The sequence below is a fragment of the Salmo salar genome, chromosome 26 (genome assembly GCF_965601325.2).
Source record: "Salmo salar chromosome 26, fSalSal1, whole genome shotgun sequence".
Lineage (NCBI taxonomy): Eukaryota > Metazoa > Chordata > Actinopteri > Salmoniformes > Salmonidae > Salmo > Salmo salar.
This window is the reverse complement of record NC_138316.1, coordinates 29,226,018-29,247,666: the sequence shown is the minus strand read 5'-3', so window position 1 is coordinate 29,247,666 and position 21,649 is coordinate 29,226,018. Positions and strand designations below refer to the sequence as shown.

Sequence of the window (21,649 nt, the reverse complement as noted above, 5' to 3'; positions counted from 1 at the left end):
TGTTTCCAACGGCACAGTTTAATAATAAAAACCCACCGGATTACAGAACAATAAATAAATGGGTACATAACCCGACTCACACCAGACATAACGTGCACAAGCACTTACAATAAACAATACTGGACAAGGACATGGGGGGGAACAGAGGGTTAAATACACAACATGTAATTGATGGGATTGAAACCAGGTGTGTGGGAAGACAAGACAAAACAAATGGAAAATGAAAGGTGGATCGGCGATGGCTAGAAGACCGGTGACGTCGACCGCCGAAAGTCGCCCGAACAAGGAGAGGGACCGACTTCAGAGGAAGTCGTGACATCTCCAAATGATTTGACGGAGTGCGCTCATGCGGCTATTCTGTATTGAGCGGTTAACAAAGAAATAGTTATTCCTATATGCTTAATTTAAAGTTATTAATGTAACTTTAGTTGTTCTACAAACGTTGGGCTATGTGTTTTGACTTTTTATACATTGTAAGGCTGCGTGATGCGACTTTAATGATGATTTGAAAAAAGTTGCTTGAAAGGCATGATCTCTGCTTTGTTTTTTGCGCAGGCTGTACACACTTCATCAGTCACTCATTCACAATTTGACAAGCACTTGATAATGCCTAGAATTTAACGGCGGCATCGCCTTTGTGTGGCCGTAATGCACCCTAAAAGAAATCCATGCCTTTTGCAGCCAGTGGCTGTTGTGCCCTCGCTGAGTGCGGCGCGCTCCATCACGTGATTGGGTCTTTCTCACAGGCTGCAAGTGAAGACAGACACATCGGGGACACAACTGCACGCGTCCTTATCCAATTCCAAGGTGCATATTGAAGATATTGGAAGAACTGTCCACATTTACTTTTCGTCAGCCAACAACATGAGTAGGCCTAACGAACAGCAAAAGCACTAGCCTATGTCAATCTAGTATTCCCCATAGTACAAAGGTCGACCTACTCTATTCTGTGCAAGAAATAAATATTCCAAACATAGTCTGGGACAGTTGTGGGATGCGATAGATCCCAAATTAATACAAACACTACAATCAAAAAAACGTAGCTGATGCAACAGCTCAGAATGTTTAGCTAAAAATGTTGATAAACTATTAGGCTATTTCTTCACATTATAAGTGCAGCAAGGCTATAAGCGCGAATGTTCCATCAGTGGAAAACACCATTATCAAAAGTGACCGCAAATGCAATTATGCATGTAATGCTTTTATTATAAAGGTGCATTTTTATCGTGAAAATTATCTTCCCCAAACTTGAAACTCACATGCAGCTTATGTATGGCCGTTAGGCTCTACACCCCTTGTGAAGCGCAATAATGTGCTTAATTTTAAGAAGTTTGGCAACTTTAGTTGTGATAGAAACCTTATTAAAACATATAGGCCTATGGGCTAGGCTCCATGAGGTGTGTGACTATGATTTTTTTTAAATCGCAAAAAAAGGCAGTGTTTCTTATGCTGGGCATCATTCACAAGTGATAATATATAATTCAGAAGTGATAGGCTAATATTGATTTAATCGTGTATTTAAATATACTAAATAATACATATGTGTGAAATTTGTTTTGATTTAGAATGGACCATTATCATGCACCTGTATCTAAACAGGGGCAGCGTAAAAAAATACATGTCATCTATGCATTTAAATAGCGAATGGAGGACACTTTTCCCCATGGTTCATTTTCATGCCAGCCATGTAGGCTATACTCCTGCTGTAAATATAAGCAATGTGCTTAATATTAGGAAAGTTGAAAAATAAATAAATATAGTAGGCCTAGCCTATAGAAAGCTGATCCTCCTATTTTCAGTAGAGGCCATCACTCTGTTTTCTCATGCAATTGCACAGCCTATTGAAATGTTGGGCAACATGAGCTCATGGGCTCTCATTAAGTGTTTAGTTTGATTTTCGAAAACATTTGCATTGATGTCAGAGTGATTAGAGGGACAATAAAGTGTTGAGTACCAGGCAGTTAGCAAGTTTGGTAGGCTACTAATGACCATCAGCAACATCAGAGCTTGGAGAAGCCTAATTACCATGACTAACGGTCACATGGAATTTGACTGCCTTCATGACTCCTGACTGCCGCTGTGACGGTAATATGGTTACCGCAACAGCCTTAGTATCAACTACAGTGTTGAGGCTTTGGTGTGCATCTGTCACAGATCCAATGAATTTCTGACATACTTTGTGAATTGTTTTGACTGTAATGGAAGTAGCTTTGTGTCATCATAATTCCGAACATGTGGTTGATTGATACAGCCTATTTATCCACATATTCCGTATTCCTGGAACAGATCAAGCATGGTTTGAGTCGTAGGGGACATTTTTGAATATATGACACAAGAGTAATAACAAGAAAAATGTAGCTACCTTTAGCACTGGCCGTCATACGGAACCAAACCACAACTCTCCTTGGCCCAGTGTTTGTTATGTTTGCTCTGCAGAGAACATGACAAAAGATGCCTGTGTCACTAACCTCAGACTTTTACTTACAGTCTCTCTCTCTCAACACTACCAAAACAAGCTGGCCCAGAGAAGAAACTTGAAAGCGAAGTACACTATAATATCATTCAATCTCATTTCCTTTATTTTCTTAATTGACCACTTCAGTTTGTTTCCAAGTGTAGCCCATGTTCCTTAAGCCAGCAACAAGGAAGAATGAATGTTCTTAGTTATGCCATGTACTGTAACATAGTACCTGGGAGGCTCTACTTAGGTTTAACTCCCGTCCCAAATAGACACATCTATATTAGGTGCGCACACACCCTTGAGAGCACCCTTGGGACTGTATCTTTCAAATACATTAAATTGAACTTACACAAAATCTTTATGCCCATGAAGTCTTTCTGAGGGGACCTGCACCTGAGACCTGAAACTCAGTTTTATTAATACACTCAACTCCACCGAGGCTGCTTCCCAAATGGGACCCTATTCCCTACATAGTTCATACTGCTATATAAGTAATAGGGTAATATTTGGGACGCAAGACATCAAACACTGGTAGAGTATAAGTGAACAGTGAACAGGTGGTCTTTTATAGCCATGTTGATTTCTCAGCATGGGGTTAAACAATTCCATCAGGTCTGGTCCAGATTTATTAAAGCAAACAGGGCAGACTGACGACACAATGGGCATGTCCCAAATAGCAACTTATTTCCTATATAGTGCACTACTTTTGACCAGAGACCTATGGAATAGTGTTCCATTTGAGACGCAAACAATGCCGGGCCAGAGCAGAAGAGAGTGGACATGCTGTGAAAGAGAGAGACAATCAGGACACAGACTGAATAAAACTGTCATCTGTTAGATCCAGACTTCGGATAACACCAAATCTTTCTCTCTCAGACCTGTTCTACTGATCCGTTTTAATCTAGTGAGGGGTGAGAGATAGGCTTGAATGGTATACCGTATATACCGTATACCGTGATATTTGAAAATAGCCACGGGATGTTTTTTCAATACCGTGAATACCATTGAAACTTTCTTTTAAGTTTAAATACATTTAAATATTTGTAGCTACTTTTTAAGTAAATACTTACGGTCAACTTGTGCAATACTTTAGGAGATTAAGAAGATCGTGTTCTTCATTTCACCTGTCACGTAATCTTTCATTATATTCCCCAGTCACGTGGTGATTGTTTACAAGCACACAACAACGAGAGACTGGAGCCTTGTGAGTCACTCACTGTTGTGCATCATGCGCCAGGTGATCTAGTTACAGCATGGAATTCACAACTAAATGTTTGCCAGCTAGATATCTTATAACTATTAAGTTAACTGTCTAAAATGTTTTAAATGCTATGCAGTTGTGCTTTTGATTTGATTTGCTAGTTAACTATCTAGCTAAGTGGTTATCTTCTTCCAAAATCAAGCTAAGATTGGTAACAGCAGAAAAAACCCTCCTGGAGCCATGCTGTCTATTATTTGTTTTGTGCGTGCATGAGTAGCATGAGTAGCATGTTTTTGTATAACTTTATGAGCTGGGATGTCTGTCCTGCAAATAATTTAGGTCAGAGACTGTATAAAATGTTCGCAATAAGCTTTTTAGCATTCACTATGCGATGTTACAGTTGAAGTCAGAAGTTTACATACACTTAGGTTGGAGTCATTAAAACTCATTTTTCAACCACTCCACAAATTTCTTGTTAACAAACTATAGTTTTGGCAAGTCGGTTAGGACATCTACTTTGTGCATGACACAAGTAATTTTTCCAACAATTGTTTACAGACAGATTATTTCACTTATAATTCACTGTATCACAATTCCAGTGGGTCAGAAGTTTACATACACTAAGTTGACTGTGCCTTTAAACAGCTTGGAAAATTCCAGAAAATGATGTCATAACTTTAGAAGCTTCTGCTAGGCTAATTGACATAATTTGAGTGAATTGGAGGTGTACCTGTGGATGTATTTCAAGGCCTACCTTCGACCTTAGTGCCTCTTTGCTTGACATCTTGGGAAAATCAAAAGAAATCAGCCAAGGACTCAGAAAAAAAATTGTAGACCTCCACAAGTCTGGTTCGTCCTTGGGAGCAATTTCCAAATGCCTGAAGGTACCACGATCATCTGTACAAATAATAGTACGCAAGTATAAACACTATGGGACCACGCAGCTGTCATACCGCTCGGGAAGGAGATGCGTTCTGTCTCCTAGACATGAACGTACTTTGGTGCGAAAAGTGCAAATCAATCCCTGGACAACAGCAAAGGACCTTGTGAAGATGCTGGAGGAAACAGGTACAAAAGTATCTGTATCCACAGTAAAACAAGTCATATATCGACATAACCTGAAAGGCCGCTCAGCAAGGAAGAAGCCACTGCTCCAAACCACCATAAAAAAAGCCAAACTACGGTTTGCAACTGCACATGGGGACAAAGATCGTACTTTTTGGAGAAATGTCCTCTGGTCTGATGAAACAAGAATATAACTTTTTGGCCCTAATGTCTATTGTTATGTTTGGAGGAAAAAGGGAGAGGCTTGCAAGCCGAAGAACATCATCCCAACCGTGAAGCACAGGGGTGGCAGCATCATATTGTGGGAGTGCTTTGCTGCAGGAGGAACTGGTGCACTTCACAAAATAGATAGCATCATGAGGAATGAAAATTATGTGGATATATTGAAGCAACATCTCAAGACATCAGTCAGGAAGTTGAAGCTTGGTCGCAAATCAGTCTTCCAAATGGACAATGACCCGAAGCATACTTCCAAAGTAGTGGCAAAATAGCTTAAGGACAACAAAGTCAAGGTATTGGAGTGGCCATCACAAAGCCTTTACCTCAATCCTATAGAAAATGTGTGGGCAGAACTGGAAAAGCGTGTACAAGCAAGGAGGCCTACAAACCTGACTCAGTTACACCAGCTCTGTCAGGAGGAAGGGCCAAAATTCACCCAACCTATTGTGGGATGCTTTTGGAAGGCTTTTGGAACCAAATACTAATTGAGTGTTTGTAAACTTCTGACCCACTGGGAACGTGATGAAAGAAATAAAAGCTGAAATAAATCATTCTCTACTATTATTCTGACATTTGACATTCTTAAAACAAATGGTGATCCTAACTGACCTAAGACAGGGAATGTTTTACTAGGATTAAATGTCAGGGATTGTGAAACATTTAGTTGAAATGTATTTGTCTAAGGTGTATGTAAACTTCCGACTTCAACTGTACATGTACTTGTTAGCATTGCTAACCTTTGGATTTTTTATTTATTTTACTAGGCAAGTCAGTTATCTCTTATTTACAATGAAAAATTCTTATGTACAACGAAAGCCTAGGAAGAGTGGGTTAACTGCCTTGTTCAGAGGCAGAATGGCAGATTTTTACCTTGTCAGCTCGAGGATTCGATCTAACAACCTTTCGGTTACTGACCCAACGCTCTAACCAATAGGCTACCTACCGTCCCGGATTATAGAGGCTCAGTGGGATTTTGTTCATTGCCGGTATTACAGAATATTCCGGGATGGCACATGGTCGGTATGAAAATCTGGATACCGCCCAAGCCTAGTGTGTAAGGGAGAGAGAGAGGGTGTAAGGGACAGAGAGAGAGAGAAGTAGAGAGAAGGAAATATGGGAGACAGACAGACAGAGAGAAAGAAAGAAATTCACTTTAATGTTACTTCTTGTGTAGTCCTGGACCAGCAGTCAGTTAGTTCTTATGGGAGGGAACAGTCTGCTGTGCTGTGGGAGTAATGATTTTAGCTTTAAACTGAATTACGGATCGATTCTTCCTGCAGATCAGAACACAGCTTGTGAGCTGACTGTGTGGACACGCTGTGCACTGGAGTCGCTTTACAAATTGACTGCCAAACACATAGTGAGGAATATATATCTATATGTGCCAGCTTGGCACCGCATGTATGGGGGCATGCTGGGGGTGAATAGCCCCTATAATCACAGGAGGGTCCAGCTGCAGGCTGTTTACGCTGAATTGGGTGGTAAATGAGCATGTATTTGGTGAGGAGGACCCAGGGAATCAGAGATTGGTGTTTACCCAAGCTGCAACTGGCCTGGTGGAGGTTCTGCGGAAAGGAAAGTGTTCCGTTTGTATTGCTAGTCTTGGTCTCCTCCCCTTCTGCTAAATGAAAGGGCCAAAGCTACTGTGGCTGGCATCTTAATGGAAATATTAAAATAAATAGAAACAACAGAGCAAATTACTTGTGGTTATACTCTGGACTGAACTGGAGGCGTAGTGTAGTTGCAAGTTGACTGGTATTTTATCCTTCTTACAGAGAGATGACTGGACTGGAGATACATTAGCATAGGCATCGTGTCCCAGAGAACAGAGGCTATGCTGTGATTACTGAGCTCATAGTTGAACTGTAAAATTGCTTGTCAGCAGCTGATATGTTTCTGGCAAATGTCTGCTCTTGATTGAATTAGTTTTTGGTGTTTCTGTGAGGAGGAGGGAGGAGGAACACGGCCAAGGTGCTTACCTGCTGTCAAGCGGGGACTGATACTGATGGCTTTGGATTGTATTGTGTAACCAAAGTAGCCTATTTTCTGCTCATTCTGTGTGTCGTCCATCACAGAGTAGACATTGTTTTTTTTACATAGCCAATCACTTATTGTGAGGTCATTTCATTTTGATTTATTCATGAGAGTCAACTTTGGAATTGAATAGTCTAAAGTGCAGATGGAAAAGGAAGATTCTAGACCCTTTGTATTAAATTTAGTATGGAATTTTGCAGTCCAAAACTTAAGCGGAAAAAAATATTTGATTTATGTTTAGAAAATTATCTTTTCGATGTCTTCTCTCTCTGTTCATGCTCTTGTGAATCTGGACTGTATATTGACCAAACCAGCACAACAGTCCAAGCTGACTATACCAAACAGTTATCTTATTTTATCTCCACATTTATGAACATCATCATATGACACTTTAAACATTCACAAGGCCGCAGGGCCAGACGGATTACCAGGACGTGTACTCCGAGGATGCGCTGACCAACTGGCAAGTCTCTTCACTGACATTTTCAACCTCTCCCTGTCTGAGTCTGTAATACCAACATGTTTCAAGCAGACCACCATAGTCCCTGTGCCCAAGAACACTAAGGTAACCTGCCTAAATGACTACCGACCCATAGCACTCATGTCTGTAGCCATGAAATGCTTTGAAAGGCTGGTCATGGCTCACATAAACACCATTATCCCAGAATCCCTAGACCCATTCCAATTTGCATACCGCACTAACAGATCCACAAATGATGCAATCTCTATTGTACTCCACACTGCCCTTTCACACCTGGACAAAAGGAACACCTATGTGAGAATGCTATTCATTGACTACAGCCCAGCGTTCAACACCATAGTGCCCTCAAAGCTCATCACTAACATTTACATTTACGTCATTTAGTAGACGCTCTTATCCAGAGCGACTTACAAGTTGGTGCATTCACCTTATGATATCCAGTGGAACAACCACTTTACAATAGTACATCTACATCTTTTTTTTGGGGGGGGGGGGGGGGGGGTAGAAGGATTACTTTAACCTATCCCAGGTATTCCTTAAAGAGGTGGGGTTTCAGGTGTCTCCGGAAGGTGGTGATTGACTCCGCTGTCCTGGTGTCGTGAGGGAGCTTGTTCCACCATTGGGGTGCCAGAGCAGCGAACAGTTTTGACTGGGCTGAGCGGGAACTATGCTTCCGCAGAGGTAGGGAGGCGAGCAGGCCAGAGGTGGATGAACGCAGTGCCCTTCTTTGGGTGTAGGGACTGATCAGAGCCTGAAGGTACGGAGGTGCCGTTCCCCTCACAGCTCCGTAGGCAAGCACCATGGTCTTGTAGCAGATGCGAGCTTGAACTGGAAGTCAGTGGAGTGTGCGGAGGAGCGGGGTGACGTGCAAGAACTTGGGAAGGTTGAACACCAGACGGGCTGCGGCGTTCTGGATGAGTTGTAAGGGTTTAATGGCACAGGCAGGGAGCCCCGCCAGCAGCGAGTTGCAGTAATCCAGACGGGAGATGACAAGTGCCTGGATTAGGACCTGCGCCGCTTCCTGTGTAAGGCAGGGTCGTACTCTGCGAATGTTGTATAGCATGAACCTACAGGATCGGGTCACTGCCTTGATGTTAGCTGAGAACGACAGGGTGTTGTCCAGGGTCACGCCAAGGCTCTTAGCACTCTGGGAGGAGGACGCAATGGAGTTGTCAACCGTGATGGCGAGATCATGGAACGGGCAGTCCTTCCCCGGGAGGAAGAGTAGCTCCGTTTTGCCGATGTTCAGCTTGAGGTGGTGATCCGTCATCCACACTGATATGTCTGCCAGACATGCAGAGATGCGATTCGCCACCTGGTTATCAGAAGGGGGAAAAGAGAAGATTAATTGTGTGTCGTCTGCGTAGCAATGATAGGAGAGACCATGTGAGGATATGACAGAGCCAAGTGACTTGGTGTATAGCGAGAATAGGAGAGGGCCTAGAACTGAGCCCTGGGGGACACCGGTGGTGAGAGCATGTGGTGCGGAGATGGATTCTCGCCACGCCACCTAGTAGGAGCGACCTGTCAGGTAGGACGCAATCCAGGAGTGAGCCACGCCGGAGATGCCCAACTCGGAGAGGGTGGAGAGGAGGATCTGATGGTTCACAGTATCAAAGGCAGCAGATAGGTCAAGAAGGATGAGAGCAGAGGAGAGAGAGTTAGCTTTAGCAGTGCGGAGAGCCTCCGTGACACAGAGAAGAGCAGTCTCAGTTGAATGACCGGTCTTGAAACCTGACTGATTTGGATCAAGAAGGTCATTCTGAGAGAGATAGCAAGAGAGCTGGCCAAGGACAGCACGCTCAAGAGTTTTGGAGAGGAAAGAAAGAAGGGATACTGGTCTGTAGTTGTTGACATCGGAGGGATCGAGTGTAGGTTTTTTGAGAAGGGGTGCAACTCTCGCTCTCTTGAAGACGGAAGGGACGTAGCAGCAGTCAAAGGAGGAGATAGACAGATGGGTCAGGGGAGAAAGAGAGAATGTCCACTTGGGAGAGATGAGGATTCCAGTCCTGCCACCCCGCTGACCAGATGCTCTCGGGGTATGCGAGAACACGTGGTAAGACGAGGAGAGAGCAGTAGGAGTAGCAGTGTTCTCTGTGGTAATCCATGTTTCAGCGCAAAGAAGTCGAGGGACTGGAGGGTAGCATAGGCTGAGATGAACTCTGCCTTGTTGGCCGCAGATCGGCAGTTCCAGAGGCTGCCGGAGACCTGGAACTCCACGTGGGTCGTGCGCGCTGGGACCACCAGGTTAGAGTGGCAGCGGCCACGCGGTGTGAAGCGTTTGTGTGGCCTGTGCAGAGAGGAGAGAACAGGGATAGGCAGACACATGGTTGACAGGCTACAGGAGAGGCTACGCTAATGCTAAGGAGATTGGAATGAGCACTCAATGACACTCAATGACACTCAAATATAACTTTCCAACTTCCACTTTAGAAATTATAATTGATGTAAACTACAGTGGTTCAATGTTGCCAGGAATAGGCTCAAACTTAGTTTATTCAGCTAGATAACTTGGTACAGTATTCTTCCAGCTTCTTCCAGTGCACCGTGTCCTATGACGCCGTAGCTAACTAGCATGCTAGCATCCAATAACACACGGTTAGCACCAATACTTGGTTACAACAAACTACCAATGGATCATTCGTGTCCATGTCTGGTACCTTTCATAATGCAAAAGTGATTAAACGTTGGCTAGCTAATGCAAAGTCAGTCCTGCTAGCTACACAAGTGGACTACACATCTCGAATGTTCAGAAAGTTAAGCTTACGTTGCAAAAATCTTGTTGACTAAAATGATACAGTACTGCTCGCTGGTAGAGTTGGCTAGCTAGCAGTGGCTGCGTTGTTGACTTTGTTTGAAAATGTAGCTGGCTAGCTAACCTCGATAGCTACTCTGTACGACACCTTAATCTATGATACAAAGACAACTATGTAGCTAGCTAACATTACACTAATCAAATCATTCCGTTGTAATGTATTTTGTTTCTACTGTACTGCTAGTTGCTAAAGCTGGCTAGCTAGCAGTGGCTGTGCTGTTGGCTTTGTTTGTAAAACGGCGTCGCTGAGAACGAGTACAGCTGGCTAGCTAACCTTGTTAGTTTCTCAAAGCTACACCTCTATCCTTGATGCAAAGACAGCAAAGACAACTATGTAGCTAGCTAACATTACACTAATCAAATCGTTCCGCTAAGGACTCTGGGACTAAACACCTTCCTCTGCTATTGGATCCTGGACTTCCTGACGGGCCGCCCCCCAGGTGGTAAGGTTAGGTAACAACAGATCCGCCACACTGATCCTCAACACAGGGGCCCCTCAGGGGTGCGTGCTCAGCCCCCTCCTGTACTCCCTGTTCACTCATGACTGCACGGCCAGGCACAACTCCAACACCATCATTAAGTTTGCTGATGACAGAACAGTGGTAGGCCTGATCACCGACAACAATGAGACAGCCTTTAGGGAGGTAAGAGACCTGGCCGTGTGGTGCAAGGACAACAACCTCTCCCTCAACGTGATCAAGACAAAGGAGATGATTGTGGACTACAGGAAAGGAGGACCCGAGCACGCCCCCATTCTCATCGACTGGTCTGTAGTGAAGCAGGTTGAGAGCTTCAAGTTCCTTGGCGTCCACATCACCAACAAACTAACATGGTCCAAGCACACCAAGACAGTTGTGAAGAGGGCACAACAAAACCTAATCCCCCTCAGGAGACTGAAAATATTTGGCATGGGTCCTCAGATCCTCAAAAGGTTTTACAGCTGCACCATCGAGAGCATCCTGGCAGGTTGCATCACTGCCTGTTATGGCAACTGCTCGGCCTCCAACCACATGGCCCAGTACATCACTGGGGCCAAGCTTCCTGCCATCCAGGACCTCTATACCAGGCGGTGTCAGAGGAAGGCCCTAAAAATGTTCAAAGACTCCAGCCACCCTAGTCATAGACTGTTCCCTACTGCTACAGCACGGCAAGCTGTACCGGAGCGCCAAGTCTAGGTCCAAGAGGCTTCTAAACAGATTCTACCCCCAAGCCATAAGACTCCTGAACAGCTAATCAAATGTCAAAGACTCCAGCCGCCCTAGTCATAGACTGTTCCCTACTGCTGTACCCAGACTATTTGCATTGCCCCCTCCCACCCTCTTCTATGCTGCCGCTACTCTCTGTTATTATCTATGCATAGTCACTTTAATAACTCTACCTACATGTACATATTACCTCAATTACCTCGACACCGGTGCCCCCGCACATTGACTCTGTACCGATACCCCCTGTATATAGTCTTGCTATTGTTATTTACGGCTGCTCTTTAATTATTTGTTATTCTTATCTCTTACTTATTTTTTATTTTCTTAAAACTGTGTTGTTGGTTAAGGGCTAGTAAGTAAGCACTGTAAGGTTGTTCGGCACATGTGACAAATAAAATTTGATTTGATCAATTTGGTTCCTACCTCATACTGGGGGTAAGATGGGGTCATACTGGTGTAATGGAAAGTCTTTCCAAAAAAAAAAAACAATCCAATGAAGTACTATGGTATTTACAGTACATTTACATTTACATTTACATTTACGTCATTTAGCAGACGCTCTTATCCAGAGCGACTTACAAATTGGTGCATTCACCTTATGATATCCAGTGGAGCAACCACTTTACAATAGTACATCTATGTCTTTTTTTTTGAGGGGGGGGGGTTAGAAGGATTACTTTATCCTATCCCAGGTATTTCTTAAAGAGGTTGGGGTTTCAGGTGTCATGGAGTACATGGAGAAAGCAAATGCATCTCAGCAAATGAAGATGTAAACAGCCACAATTTCCCCTCCTCCTCTTCCAGCTCTCACAAGAGCTCATCATTGCACTATAATGTGAGAGAAGACTGCCAATTGCAAAGGATTGGGTATTCTTTCCCTTCTCAAAACACAGAGAGAAATTAAATTCATCTCTTCATCTGATTCTCTGTGAGGAAAGCTTAATGCTTTTCTGTCTCTCTCTATGAGTGTTTTCCCAGACAGTACAGCCTTTACAGTCTTTTCACGGCAGGATCAGGATCATGTAAGCTCTTTAATTCTCTCTTCTCTGAAACATTTATTGAAGAAAGAAATGTGCTGCTAGTGCAGATAGAGAGGAAGTGGCTGGGAGTGAAAACACTAGGTAGATGGCCGGTCAGTCAGTGTGTTTGCTCTGCCGTTTCTGTCTCTCTCACACCATCGAGGCTCGTGTTACACATAGCTCCTTTGGCCATGGATCCACTCTGTTAATAAAAGCCTTCTATCCCAAGGCTATTTTAAAGCTCTACTTTACTCTACTGCTGCTTGTTCCCCTCTGCCAGATAGAGCCTTTAGGAGATATAGAGAGAGAATGACAGAGAAAGAGAGATTGGGAGAGGGAAAGAGAGACATCACTTGTTTTTCCAAACATGCTGAGCTTGGAGCTTGGATGTGCAGGGCTGTCTAATGCTTAGTAACAGGTTTGCCTGGCCTGTTGCTGCTGTGCTCTTATGTTCCTACAGATTTTTCACCCCCAGTTCCCTGGTTCCTGTAAGAACACCCCATGATAACATTTCTGTAACATTTACTCTGTCATGTTCGGGTGATAATACTCCAGACAATCTTAGTTCCACCAGTGGCAGATTTCACTGCTGCCAAAAAGCTTCCCGTTTAACATAGCATGGTTTGATTTTGTCCTAACGAGGACTGTAGCAGGCAGAGTTTGCTCATCCATCCTGCTCATCTCATCATTTTAATTACAGAGCGCTCATTGTCTGCTCTGACCCATTTTAGTGCAGGCTCTGCCATCAGCTGCACAGTCCTTCCAATCACACTTAATTTCATCTGGCATTTGACTCAATCAGAGCCTGCCGTGAAACATGAACATTAAACGCCGGCGTTCCACCAAGATTAATTGGGAGCAACAATATAACAATAACAAGATCCGCTCATGTTGCTACTCGCTGTCCACTGAGGATGTGGCCAAGCGACTGCCACGGTAGGGTAGAGCTCTTAATGGTCAAGATTGATACTGGTGGCTGGGGACCATTTCCAATGGTGTTGGTGAGAGACTAGGATGTGTCCCAAATGGCACCCTATTTATTTTATAGTGCACTGCTCTTGACGAGGGCCCAAAAGTAGTGCACTACATAGGGCATAGGGTGCCATTTGGGATACAATCTAGTTCTCAGAGGGGAGTTGGACTTGTACCCAATGTGCCCTAGAACTGGAAGCACAATAAAACACACCTCATGGAAATGGGGAAGTCTTCCTAAAGAGTTGCACAATACTAATTAATGGCCTTTCCTTATTGCAGTGTTTTCTCTGTAGCTAATTTACTGGAACTCAGGCCAGTATCAATTGTTGTTGGTTGTTTTCCTATTGTCTCACCTTAGAGCGTGGTGTTTGTGTTATTGAGGTATAAATTCACCATGTGTTGGGAGCACACACCACAGAGGCGGTAGTTTACGGATCTTAATTTGACCTGTATGGTCACAGCAAAATAATCCTGTGCAGCAGGATTTTAATGTTTAGTCCATAATGTTGCTTGATCTGTGGTTAGGCTATTAGCTGGTCAAAATGAGGCTACATGACAAGTGGAATACTGTTAATATAACCACGTGTTAGTGCTGGTTTTCAGTGAATTTGTGTATATCACGAAGCTCATCTGCATTTTCTGCGGCACAGAAAAATATTCAGCATCAAAAGAGTGATCAAATTAAGATCCTACGTCTGTATGTTGCAGGTAGTAATTGCATTGGGAAACGGTTGGATGTTGATGACGTTAATGAATAACTAAACACTGACAACCAACCCACTCAAATCTACCTGCATGCTCTGGGAAGACATAGCCTACCTCCGCATCAGTTCTTGCCATTAGAAAGCCCACAATAACAACAAAATGATGTATTCATCTTCTTAGATCCTTATGTTCCCTCTCAATTTCCCAGAATGTTCAGAGTTCTCTTGGTTCCAGAGCTATTGTTTGTTCACCCCCTAACGTCTCACTCACCAGAAAAAAACCCAGGGGGGTTAGGAAGAGGTAGCACTGCACAAAACCTTCCTATATCTTCCCACATCAACACAATGTTGCCTGTGTTTCAATAGAGAGCGATATCTCTGAGGCTTCAATTTGTAATCTAAAAGAAGAAGGGGACAGTGTAACACTTCACAGTTAATCCCAGGCTGCGTTGAGGTTAATTACTAGCCGAGTGCTGCTCAGAATGCCAGATGTGTGTGTGTGTGTGTGTGTGTGTGTGTGTGTGGTGTGTGTGTGTGTGTGTGTGTGTGTGTGTGTGTGTGTGTGTGTGTGTGTGTGTGTGTGTGTGTGTCCGTGTCTGTGTGTGCTTCTCAGAATGCCTGATGTACCCTGGCCATGTCAGGTCTGAAAGTACAGAAGGGGGAAGGGAGGACCACTCCTTATTGACAGAGGTTTCACAGTTGAGGTTATCTGCAACTCTCTGTGGCGTGTGTGTGCGTGTGTGTGCGTGTGTGTGCGTGTGTGTGTGTGTGTGTGTGTTTGAACTCCAGTGCTCAGATGCAGTTCAGTGGGACAGCTCCAGGTAAAGAGGTCTACAAACGGGTTGTGTTGAATGTATCAAACCACCTGCTTTGCCAACTGCTAGTGGGGCTTGTGGCTTCCCTTCTCATTTGTGCATTACGCTGTTAACTTCACTAGGGTAGGGGGCAGCATTCGAAATTTTGGATGAAAAGCGTGCCCAAATTAAACTGCCTGCTACTCAGGCCCAGAAGCTATGATATGCATATAATTGGTAGATTTGGATAGAAACACTCTAACGTTTCCAAAACTATTAAAATAATGTCTGTGAGTATAACAGAACTGATATGGCAGGCGAAGACCTGAGGAAAATCCATCCAGGAAGTACTATTATTTTGAAAGGCTGTTTTTCCATTGAAAGCCTATCCACCATACAAAGACTTAGGACCCAGTTCACGATCTCTATGGCTTCTTCTACATGTGGCCAGTCTTTAGGCATTGTTTCAGGCTTTTACTCTGAAAAATGAGGGAGATACAGCACTTTCAATGAGTGGACAGTGGAAATTTCCAGACATGAGTCCAGCGCGTGATTGGGAGCGCACCTTTCTTGTTTCTCCTTTTCTATTGATGAAGCTTTTGTTCGGTTGAAATATTATTGATTATTTATGACAAAAACAACCTGAGGATTGATTTTAAACATCATTTGACATGTTTATACGAATGTTTATTGTAATTTTTTTACTTTCGTCTGGATGTTGAGAGCGCACTTTGTGCCTTTGGATTACTGAACTAAACGCACCAACAAAACAGAGGTTTTTGGACATAAAGAGGGAAATGATCGAACAAAACAAACATTTATTGTGTAACATGGAGTCCTGGGAGTGCCACCAGATGAAGATCATCAAAGGTAAGTGGCTCTCCTTGGCTGGAAAATGTCTGTATGGTGTTTTGTGGCTAGGCGCAGTCCTAACATAATTGCATGGTGTACTTTCGCCGTAAAGCCTTTTTGAAATCTGACACAGGGGCTGGATTAACAAGAAGTTTATCTTTAAAATGGTGTACAGTACTTGTATGTTTGAGGAATTTGAATTCTGGGATTTCTGTTGTTTGAATTTGGCGTCCTGCAATTTCACTGGCTAGCGTCCCACTCATACCAGAGAGGTTAACATTGCTGCTGATTCTACACGCTCTCTCTCCAAGGCATAGGCTAATTAATGGATACCATTCGTAGTTGATTAGCCACAGTTCTTTCGGTAATTACATTCGCATACTAACCACTCACAAGAAAACGAGGGGAGAAAAAAACAAAGGAGTGGAAAATAAATTAATGCACTTCTCATCTCGCTCTGATCTTAATTTGTTTCCACTATTGTTTGGCTTCCCCTTAAGATAAGAAACCATTTTTTCTCTCCCTCTATATTTGAGTTGTTCCACTTTCATAATGTTTCACTAGAATGACTTTGTAATAAATACACAAAAGGAGATTATTCCAGTGCTTTGTGAAAATGGAGAAAGTGTCTCACAGAGGGAGGACCCATGAAGACACAAACTTCTTCCCCTCTTCCTCCCTGCCCAGTGTAGGCTGGGGTTTGTGGGGTTTGTGCTGCTGCTGTAGCCTGGTCACAGAGAGGTGCATTGTGCTCTAGAGCCCAGCTGCTAGTGCATAATTCTTCATTCTGTGTCCCATTGTTCCTACCTGTCAGCACGCTTGTGTATCAGAAGAAAGGAAGTGGCAGCCATTTTGCTAGGAGGGCTATGTGTGTGGGTTTACGGGGCTCGTCATGAACGCAAAACACAGCGCTGTTGCTATTTCTTAACTAAACTAAAGGACACATTTTTTAATAGCTCATCTAGCTACACTTACCCCCCCCCCCACTCATGCTTGCCTTTCACCAATCCAAAAAACCACAACCGCTCCATGTCCTATTGGTACTCTCACACCATCTTTTTTTAGTTCCTTGGCAGCATCCTCCTCCCTTGGGTTACTTGAAGTTAATAACCTGCCAGAGCATCTTCATACTTTGCTTTGTGATGCAAACCCATGCTTAATTACCATCCCATAAGGCATGAATAGCCAGCCCAGATTTTCATTACCTTGCAGTGAATTGGCTACAGCCTCTCGAAAGACATATTTCTACTATGTGACAATAGAGCAATGTCACCCAAGCAGAAACAACTAGGACTAAACTCAACACGTGAACGTGAAAAACGTATACGCAAGTGACACTAATTGAATGGATCTGTGAAAGGAAATATCTATGTGACACTGATTTGACATAATCTTGGTACGAGGCCAGAGGTATAATGATGATCTGTTCTCTTCTCTTGCAGTTTGCCAACAACAACAACTACATGAACATGGCAGATGTCTCTGGTGGTGGTGATGTAAGTATCCCTTCTCCACTTTCCTCAACTATCCCTTCTCCACGTTCTGATCTCTTCTCCACGTTCTGATCCCTTCTCCACGCTCTGATCCCTTCTCCATGTTCTGATCCCTTCTCTACGTTCTGATCATGTAAAGGCCAATAATGGAGATGTAGGGAAGTCAATTAATCAGATGTCAAAGATAACAACTACTATTTGTCCGAGAGTGGACCGGCATACAAGCTATAGTAAATGATAGACTACAATTGTTTTTAACATCGAGTAAGGCTTTGTTGTATTGCTGTTAAATTGCTTCATACTGAAGCAAGACCCTGCATAGATTGATAGTAAGATTAGTTAAGTTCAATATAGAGCCCTCTCTTCTGAAAGCCTTGTGATGTGTCTAGCTTGACAGGACTCAGCAAGCCAAGGTGAGGTGTCAGAAAGTTAGGGATGTAAACACCTGTTTTCCCTCATGTTCCAAGACATGATCAAGGAGCCTGAGGAGAAACACGTGCCATCACTCTCAAAACCACTCTCTGTCTTGCCTTGCAGTTCCAATGCCTTGAATGTCATGTGGCATGACTTTAGAAGTGTCTGAATGATCTGTGTATGTTATGGTAAGGACACATAGAGTAGGTTTGGGACTACTTCTGATGAGCTGCCGAACTCACATTTCATGTCCCTCTGAGCATTGGTGACTGAGGATTCAACAGTGTGCTAAATATACCAGTGTAGTCGACCTCCACCCTCTCTCCTGCCCTGTCATTAGGGAGAAGTGCGCCAAAAATACCCATCATCCCTCCACAATAGTTCAAAACAGGGCAATCTCATACTGTTTAGTGTACCAGGGTGCTGTCTAAAGAGAGACTGATATAGCCTGCTCTCTCAACCATGTACCAAGCAACCACAGTATTGCCATAGAGAAGAGGAAAACAGATGCCTTTGTAATGTTACACATCACATCTCTCTCCGTGGTTGAGAAAGCTATAGTTTCTTAACTCATTAGCTCAATGGTGATCCTACTTAGTCAAGCAGTTACAGTACAGCAGGGACTGCACCGACTGACCCAACTACAAAGCTTTAATAGAGTCTTATAGGGAGATGTTTCATTTGCCAACACATTTGCTAAAACTGGGTGCATCCATCCTCCATGTCCAGGGGCTGCTGAGGCCAAAGAAATATAATTACTAGAACCGGCATCCTCATGCAACTCAATGTGCCATGGTCAAAGGGGCTTTTTTTGACCCAATCTAGTTACTCTACTTCAATGGCTGAGGCCCTCTGTGGTGAGGCGAGTGGAGGCCACGCCATCACAAGCTGTTCAGAGATCATTCAGCACAAGCTGTGAAAGCCCAGTGTGGCTGGACTGGCTGGGTGGGGGCTGGGTGGGTGGGGGCTGGGTGGGGGCTGGTGGACTGACTGGGTGGGGGCTGGTGGGCTGGTGGTAGGGGGAAGGCAGGAGAGTTGATAGAACAGCCAAGCAGCTCATTTGCATTTGATCAAAAGGAGCAACTGTTTCCAGTGTTACGGCGCAGATGGCATTGTACTTCAGCCCACATTTTGTGTGTGTGTGTGTGTGTGTGTGTGTGTGTGTGTGTGTGTGTGTGTGTGTGTGTGTGTGTGTGTGTGTGTGTGTGTGTGTGTGTGTGTGTGTGTGTGTGTGTGTGTGTGTGTGTGTGTGGAGAGAGATATATAGTAAAATATGTCTGAGTGTAACCACAAACAGTGCACAGATTATTTATTTTTTCTAATGAAAAAAAAAAGGATTGGAGTGTGTGAAGTATTGTTTCTTGTAACCTGAACTGAAGAGAAATTTAAGTGACTTTCCACTTTGAATGGTGTAATTTCACACTAACATGAGATTCCTCTCTACTGTAACGCTGTATTAATCAAGTTAATGTGACAGGCCTTGGCTCTGGGTGCACTGGAAGGGAAGGCTTCTGTACCAGCACCAGCCAAAATGGATCTGGCTCCATGATGAATGAGTGACTAACAGCAGCTAAATATATACAACTGCATTCTGCATAGACAATTGAGGCTAACGGTAAATGTAAAAAAAAAAACATCCAGTTCTCTTGCAGCTCTTGTATAATGCAGAACACTGAGTCATCTTTACACAAACACTACTGGCTATTTACTCACTGGTATACTCAAACTCAGAGAACATCATTAAATTAGCCAATATGCTTATTCAAATAGATAAAACAATATTAGATAGTTAGATGACTAGTGTATCAAAATAAACCAATATGCTTATCCAATAGATAAAATAACATTGAATATGTAGATGGCTGGTGTATCAAAATCAACCAAAACGTCATATGCAACAGATAAAATAACATTGGATATTTACTGTAGATGGCTAGTGTGTTATTACCTTCTGCACTTACAGAATGAGATAAGATGACCTTGGTGTGCTCCTGTTAAAACACCCATCCTAACAGGGAGGCTTGACTGCTCTCCTTAGAGAGTATGATACTGTACACCGGGATTCAATTCCACTCAACGGTGGGTATCACTTCTCCCTTCCAATCAAATTAGACAGGAGTAATGATCTATGCAGAAATGGATTCGAGATGGTTACAAATTTGTAATGTTGATTGCGGGCCCACCGTGATGTTATCATTTGAGTATCTTTATGCTCCTCTGCCTCTCTAGATGTTGGAAACTGGAGTCTCAATCCTGGCTCTATTGATCCCAGGGCCTATTATATTCAGTAATTGCATGGCTCTGCCTTTAACAAGTCTTGGTTATTGCATCTGTGAATTGGATTACAGAAGTTTATTGAAAGGGTGGAGATATTGCCTCAAAAGCTTTTTCTTGCTGCTGTCTTTGATATTGGGATTGAGAACACCATACATGTTCTAGATCGAAGGAATATGAGATAGATTGGAGTCCTCGATGGTTCACAAAAACACATCAGATCAGAAGCATCTGAAACTCAACCATTAATCGTCTCATGCTTTTCCTGAACATTTCCATAATCCTTGCCTGTTAACTCCAATAGTCAACACTTTAGCAGTGAGCCAATGTGTTTGTCATAAACCTGATGGCCTTTTCACCATGCACGTAATGCTGCCTGTGTATTAACAACACATTACATCATACAACACTGGGGGATCTGTGGCTGCCTGGGAGATTCCCTATATATCTGCCCAGACATGCTGGATTGATCTGGTCTGGCCTCAGCTCCCTCTTACAAGCCCTGCTCTGCCCCCTATGCCATCGGACCCTACGCCTGCCCATGGAACGACCCGTCACACATGCACGCACACATAACACAAACAACACATACACACACAGTGACCGACATGGACACACACACACACACACACACACACACACACACACACACACACACACACACACACACACACACACACACACACACACACACACACACACACACACACACACACACACACACACACACACACACACACACACACACACGACAAACATGAAGCCAGCATCTGGTTTGCTTGGCACTTGGCTGTGCTGAGCTTTCATAACAATGTAAATGGATAACCAGGCTGCTGATGTGAAGGAAGCGGATTGTGCGTCTCTTAATCTGAGATCAGAGCCCCTCTAAACTGCTCCTGGTGCAGAATTAGCCAGGCTTTATGTGAAGTGACACCAGGCAGTGATGCTGCAATGCTGTGACACTCTTGGCTCCACCAGCCATCCAGCCAGGCAGGCAGGCAGACAGGCACTCCTAGTCTGGCACCTCTCCCCCCTGAGGAATTGTTTTATTTTTTTTATTTCACCTTTATTTAATCAGGTAGGCTAGTTGAGAACAAGTTCTCATTTGCAACTACGACCTGGCCAAAATAAAGCAAAGCAGTTCGACACATACAACAACACAGAGTTACACATGGAATAAACAAACATACAATCAATAATACAGTAGAAAAATCTATATACAGCATGTGCAAATGAGGTAGGATAAGAGAGGTAAGGCAATAAATAGGCCGTGGTGGCGAAGTAATTACAATATAGCAATTAAACACTGGAATGGTAGAATGTGCAGAAGATGAATGTGCAAGTAGAGATACTGGGGTGCAAAGGAGCAAGATAAATAAATAAATACAGTATGGGGATTAGGGAGATTGGATGTGCTATTTACAGATGAGCTATGTACAGGTGCAGTGATCTGTGAGCTGCTCTGACAGCTGGTGCTTAAAGCTAGTGAGGGAGGTAAGAGTCTCCAGCTTCAGAGATTTTTGCAGTTCGTTCCAGTCATTGGCAGCAGAGAACTGGAAGGAGAGGCGGCCGAAGGAAGAATTGGCTTTGGGGGTGACCAGTGAGATAAACCTGCTGGAGCGTGTGCTACGGGTGGGTGCTGC

At 43.6% G+C, this 21,649-nt stretch overlaps 1 protein-coding gene across 1 annotated transcript in view; it reads left to right on the top strand.

Annotated features, from left to right (window-relative positions):
- LOC106587588 (TOX high mobility group box family member 3) overlaps nt 1-21,649 on the top strand; it is a 72,470-nt gene that overhangs the window by 28,630 nt on the left and 22,191 nt on the right. The window contains exon 2 of the mRNA XM_014176114.3: nt 17,268-17,321. Within this exon, the coding sequence (XP_014031589.1) occupies nt 17,268-17,321 (54 nt within the window). The remainder of the gene's footprint in view (nt 1-17,267; nt 17,322-21,649) is intronic.